The 6,843-nt window shown below is 38.7% G+C and overlaps 1 protein-coding gene across 1 annotated transcript in view; it reads right to left on the bottom strand.

Moving 5' to 3' along the window:
• Positions 1–806: 806 nt before the first annotated feature.
• Positions 807–6,843, bottom strand: part of LOC139745771 (uncharacterized) — a 35,610-nt gene continuing 29,573 nt past the window's right edge. The window contains exon 2 of the mRNA XM_071656314.1: positions 807–6,055. Within this exon, the coding sequence (XP_071512415.1) occupies positions 2,823–4,499 (1,677 nt within the window). The 5' untranslated portion in view covers positions 4,500–6,055 and the 3' untranslated portion in view covers positions 807–2,822. The remainder of the gene's footprint in view (positions 6,056–6,843) is intronic.

The following is a 6,843-nucleotide window of genomic DNA, read 5'->3' as shown; positions in this document are numbered from 1 at the left end:
CTTAATGTGACATTTTGATACAAAAAACTAAAAACAAAAAAGCAACAAAAAAAAGAGGATGAAACTAAAATTTGACAAGGTATAAGGAAAATATACAAACAAATCTCTGCTCAGCAACAATACACTTCCTTTATATGCAAGCAGAACTAAAATGACATAACAGATCAGTTATCACAAACATAATCTTGCAAGTGTGTGGGGTGGTGTCTCGCATAGTGAGGGCGCCACCACCTGAGGCTGTGTGTTGTCACAACTGGGGGTGAAGCCGTTGCTGGTGGATACTTCCCTTGACCCACGGGTGTTGTGGGGATCAGTGAAACTTTGGGGTGTAGGTGGCATTGGTTTCATAAAGACAGGCAGCCACTGCCATCCAGCTTCACTGAGTACTGTCTACGAGGCTTCACCTCCACTACCATGCCCAACCTGTCCCACACCTTTGAAGCAACATCCTGCATGCAGACAACGGAACCCACGGACAGCTGGGGCTGCATAGCAGCGTCACCTGCTGGGCCACCCTACATGCAAGCCTGGCTCTCTGTTATGGCCCACTCCCTGTTTTACAGGGAGTGGGCCGCTCTATCACTGGTTTATTCGATAGTGTTGCTGGGAAACCATCTCGCAACTGTCTACCTACTGCCAGCTGTGCAGGTGACTTATCCCCCTCTCTTAGGGGGTGATGAGATATTGGAGCTTTGCTTGAATTGCTTTGCTGTTGTGCAGGCTACCTCTAACACCCATTTGGCTGCCTTTACTGCTGCTTCGGCACATCCATTGGACTGAGGGAAGTGGGATAAGGAAATGCAGGCCATGATTCCTCATTTTATGTAAAAAGCTTCCATCTCCTTACTGTTTGGATTAGTTCCCCGATCTGAGGCAATTTACGTAGGTGCACCCCATCTCCTGAAAAAGGTGAGCAGCCTTGCGATAACATGGGATTTTTCCACATAGGTTCGAATCCTACTCACTTGGCTATGCTCGCACCTAATAGAGAGATATACCTTAGTCTGAGCCAAGTACCTATTTTATCAACCAACCGCAAATGTGGATGAACAGCTAGGTTGGGTGTGGACCAACTAACACAACCAGGATTCGTACTTATGCGTTCAATCCTGGGCAGCCTGTGAATGCATCATGGTCAGGAACATTAACCGTTAAATCACAAAGGTCCATATCTTAAGGAAAATTATTCACAGTCTATACAGTTCCTTGTTGCATCCTCAAATTAAATGTCATGTTCAGTTTTGGGCACTCTGTTTGGAGAAATAGAGAAATGAAAGGAGTGCAGGGGTGAGCTATCACAATGATTCTTGGAATAAGAAACAAAGCCTATGAAGGCCAAGTAACTGAGGTTTATTGAGCTTAGAAAAGAGAAGGTATTCAAAAATATCTCAATCTGATAAGGTACTTGAGGCTATATTTATCCCATTTCACTTGTAGTCATGGATACAAACTCATAGTCAAACATCTTAAATGACATAAAGCACTTTATCTTCAACAGGATTGTTAACATATGTAATGAATAACCAAATGAGAGCAGTTGAAAGCTGTGCTACAAATACATCTCAGAATACATATTTGCTTTGTTGACAAATGACAAAAGCAAACATTTTAAATGACATGAAGTACTTTTTCTTCAACAGGATTGTTAACATATGGAATGAATGACCAATGAGAGCAGTTGAAAGCAGTGCTACAGATACATCTCAGAATAAATAATCTGCTTCATTGACAAATAACATTGTGCACCCCTAGTTACATGAAAAGTTTATGAGTTATTCTCTTTGAATCCTTTATATGCCTTTTTACTACTAAAACACTCATTGATGAACCTCTGATCTATTCCGCAATCACAAACAGCTTCAGAAGGACTGAATAGTTCATGTTGGTGTGAATTCCCTTGTATTCCTTTGTAGTTTTGTAATGTTGAGAAATATTCCTAGAAATGGACTCCTATGGTGCAACAGTTAGCATTCCTGACTGTGATGCATTCTCGGGCCACCCAGGGTTGAGCTCATAGGTTCAAATCCTGGTTACAGCAGTCGCTCCACAGTCAACCCAGCTGTTCATCCACCCCTGGCTCAGGCTAGGGTATATCTTTTTTTCATATATATTTGCCATTTTCCGCATTAGCAAGGTAGCATTAAGAACAGAAGACTGAGCCTAAGAGGGAAAATCCTCGCTTGGCCACCTTCTCCGTTCCTTTTTTTGGAAAAGTAAAAACTGGAGGGGAGAATTTCTAGCCCCACACTCCCTCCCCTTTTAGTCACCTTCTACAACTGGCAGAGAAAGGTAGGAAGTATTCTTTCTCCCCTATCCCAAGGGATAATATAAATAAATAATACATATAGCATTAATGGGATGGCATTGATTAGGGACTCAGCTGCCCGTGCCTTCTCAACTAAAGTAAAAGAAAAAAATATATGCTCAGCATCAACCAACAGCCTTCAGTATCATCTAGCGTTTCTGGATGATCAGTGACAATTCTGATCATATCTGAGCAATTGCTTCCTGTCTTGCATATTCTCATCCTCTTCCAACTTTGTTTCATTTCCCTTGGAATACTAGACTAAATGGAACTCAGATGTTTCGTTCCCACTGCAGTACTAGACTTCTCTACTACTAAACGAACATCAAATGGTACTGAATGGTCATGTTTTATGGTAGAACATCTTGTCACACTGATATTCTCCACTGCAGGACATGTGGCCTGGTGGACCAACCTTATAGAGGAAACCATAGAGTGCATACTAATGAAAAGCTGCTTTCTCTACTTGGAGAAGCCCCATGTGCTGCACTAAACTGCTTCTCAAGAAGATCTTTTGTCACTGTGAATATTCATATGGTTTATCTCCTGTATGAATAATCATGTGCCTTGCTAAATTAGACCTCTGGGAGAAGGCCTTTTGGCAATGTGAACATTCATATGGCTTATTTCCAGTATGAATAGTCATGTGATGCACTAAAGTACTCCTCTGGGAGAAGGTCTTCTGGCAATGTGAACACTGATATGGCTTATCTCCTGTATGAATGGTCATGTGCTGCACTAAAGTACTTCTCTGAGAGAAGGTCTTTTGGCAATGTGAACATTCATATGGCTTCTCGCCTGTATGAACTGTCATGTGCCGCACCAAAGTACCCCTTAGGGAGAAAGTCTTTTGGCAATGTGAACATTTATATGGCTTCTCTCCTGTATGGATAGTCATGTGCCTCACTAAACTAGTCCTCCATGAGAAGGTCTTTTGGCACTGTGAACATTTATAGGGCCTCTTTGTATGAGTAGTCAAGTGGTACTCCAAATCACTCTTCAAGGAGAATGTCTTTTGACAATGTGAACATTTAAATGGTTCATCTGCTGTATGGAAAGACATGTGTTGCAATAAAGCATTCTTCTGAGAGAAAGTTTCTGGGCAATGTGAACATTCGTATGGCTTCACTTTTGTATGAAGCAACATGTGTCGCACTAAAATTCTCTTCTGAGAGAAGGTCTTTTGACAATGTGAACATTCATGTGATTTCTCTCCTGTATGGAGAGTCATGTGACACAGTAAATTTTTCTTCATGGAGAAGGTTTTTTGACAATGTGAACATTCATATGGCTTCACTCTTGTGTGAATAGACATGTGTTGCACTAAAATTCTCTTTTGAGAGAAGGTCTTTTGACAATATGAACATTCATGTGGTTTCTCTCCTGTATGAACAGTCATGTGACGCATTAAATTTTTCTTCATGGAAAAGGTCTTCTGACAATGTGAACACTCATATGGCTTCTCTCTTGTATGAATAGACATGTGTTGGACCAAAATTCTCTTCTGAGAGAAAGTCTTTTGACAATATGAACATTCATGAGGTTTCTCTCCTGTATGAACAGTCATATGACGTACTAGATTCTTCTTCAGGGAGAAGGTCTTTTGACAATGTGAACATTCATAAGGTTTCTGTTTTGTATGAACGGTCAAATGCTGAACTAAAGTACTCCGATGAGAAAAGGACTTTTGGCACTGTGAACATTCATATGGCTTCTCTCTCGTATGAACAGTTTTGTGTCGCATAAAAGTATTCTTCTGAGAGAAAGATTTTTGACACTGTGAACATTCATATGGCTTTAACCCTGTATGAACGGTCATATGCCGCACTAAATTACTTCTCTGGGAGAAGGTCTTTTGGCACTGTGAACATTCATATGGCTTTTCTCCTGTATGAATACTCATGTGCTGTACTAAACTAAGCCTCCATGAGAAGGTCTTCTGGCAATATGAACATTCATATGCCTTTTCTCTTGTATGAACAGTCATGTGCTGCATTAAATGACTCTTCTGAGAGAAGGCTTTTTGACACTGTGAACATTCATATGGCCTGTTTCCTGTATGAATTGCCATGTGCCGCTCTAAAGTACTCTTCCGGGAAAAGGTCTTTCGGCACTGTGAACATTCATGTGATTTTTCTCTTGTACAAACAGTCATGTGGTGCTGCACTAAATGGTCTCTTGGCATTGTGAACATTCAAATGGCTTCTCTCTTGTATAAATGGTGGTGTGCTGCACTAAATTACTCTTCTGGGTAAAGGTATTTTGACAACGTGAACATTCTCCAGTACGAACAGTCATGTGGTGCTGCAATGAATTAGTCCTTTTGGAGAAACTTTTTTGAGACATAATACTGAAGTTGTTTTGAAACAAAATTGAAATAATTTCTCTGTGGCCTTTCATTCACCATCCAAGATTAAAATGTGCTACTTTTCTGGTTAGGTGGATGATTAAGACTTCTCACTTCTGTGCTTGAGCATGTGCATTTCCATGAAACATTTTTCGAAAATAATCTAACACAGTGAATATGCCACTTGTTTGCCTTCCATAATGCAGCCTTGTAAAATAAATAATACAGGAGCCGGTGGTGCAGCCCATGACAACCTCAGATGTTCAGAAAGTGCACACCACTGGTGATTTGAACAACTCTGGCTGGTGTAGCTTACGGGACAGGAACAACTACTATAGCATGAGGGGCATTGGTATCAAAACCTAATCCAGGTAATCCAGGCTCAGTTGCAAAAAGATGAGCAGCTTACAAACTGTAAGAAGAGGAGTGTAGCAGCTTTTGCTCTCACAATTATCTTCCTAGGTCAGCCTGTATGAGGTCAGGTCTTCATCCATCCTCTACATCCCACAGAGTGAAAAACTACACCTTTTTATTTGTCATAAACTACAAGGCATAGCGCATCAGTTACTCTGGATCACATTCTATATCCTCCCCAAGTTCCCAACTATTAAGAAGAGTTTCTTTAAGTACTTCTCAAAAATTGATTTTTTCTTACATTATACTAATTGTCTGAAATTTATATCTGCTGTTGACCACTGTTGACAGTAAATGACCTGTACTATGTTTATGAGGTTAATCCCAGTATTACCAATGAACATATCTTTTACAAATATATTATCCTAGAATCGCCAAGCAGTTGTTCACAAATAAATTACACTTATCTTTTGTAATGATTTGAATTTTAAGATTCAGCATAATGACTTCAAAAATATGCAAATTACAAAATGGCTCGGCATCATAGGATTATGAAGATTTTGATTTTACCAGTCGCTATGGTCCTTGTCAAAAAATGTAGCCTAAGATAATAATATTGATAAATGAACTGCATCAAGAAAGGTTTGACTTTGCTAAACATTAATTGTAGTCCTTCTCATTAACAGCAACATTTATACCTCAAATTCTTTCAAACCTGTCCATACTTTTAAAAGTTTCATTATATAATTCTGTCACTTTAGTGTTGTTAACAATACTGTCCATGTTGACTATGTAGTTACTATTGTTATGGACTCTCTTACTGTTCTTGATATTCTTCAGTTGTTTCTCCTGTTGCTGCCACTCATCATGATCTTTTTTTTCTTGGTCCTGTTTTCTTTTTCTTTTTTGTAGCTGACTACATGTATGCTGTATATCATTGTTTAAAGGCTCTTTATACTGTTTCAAGTTATATATTTTGTTCTTGTGGCAGTGTGTCTTTCAGGAAAGCTTGGAGGCACATATCATGATCTTGTGCTGATCATACACACCTGCCAGTGATAGAGAAGCAAATATTAGCATTGAATATTGAAGGTTCTATGGAACAGACCCATCATATCAAGGGCTGCCAGTGAGTTAAAGACTTTTACATGAACTGCATACCACATATTAACATCCACAATGAATCCACATGAGTTTCACTCTCAAGATATCTCCTTTCCTCATACAGAATTGTAGATTTATTTTCTATCTTCCATCTTCCCTACTTCCAAAGACCTTTCCATTCTTTAGTCAAGTCTAGAAATACCAAATGGGCTCAAATTAATTCATGCAGGTTATCTTTTTTTAACACCTATTTCATCTTTCGTTCAATATGTCCATGACTAGGATACACATTTGCCTAAGCCATATTAGCCACTATAAACAAAAAGGGCTTATAATTTAGAGTTCAGATGTTTAACATATGATGTCATCATTATATAGTTATAAGATCCTTTCCATTAGATATTGTTGAAGCATAAAGATATTATCCTTGACATCAAATGCTGATAATATATAGATGTGAGAACCCTTGAATCAAATTACCATGATATATTCAAATGAGATTCTTAGGTTGAAGTGCTGATGGTACACAAATGTCAAAACAATAACACTATGAGTTAATGCCGTATAATGATGTGGCCTTTAAAATCAAGTTATCAAGTTATATCTGGGTCAAAATCTTACCTTCAAATGATGATCATATGAAAACTAGTAAAATAAATTAACAGTTTATAGATATCAGACCTTAAAAACAAATGCTTATAATGTACATAAAAATATGAACAAATAGCATTGA

Source organism: Panulirus ornatus, chromosome 62, assembly GCF_036320965.1.
Source record: "Panulirus ornatus isolate Po-2019 chromosome 62, ASM3632096v1, whole genome shotgun sequence".
Lineage (NCBI taxonomy): Eukaryota > Metazoa > Arthropoda > Malacostraca > Decapoda > Palinuridae > Panulirus > Panulirus ornatus.
The sequence above is the reverse complement of the archived record's forward strand: the minus strand, read 5'-3'. Positions and strand labels throughout refer to the sequence as shown.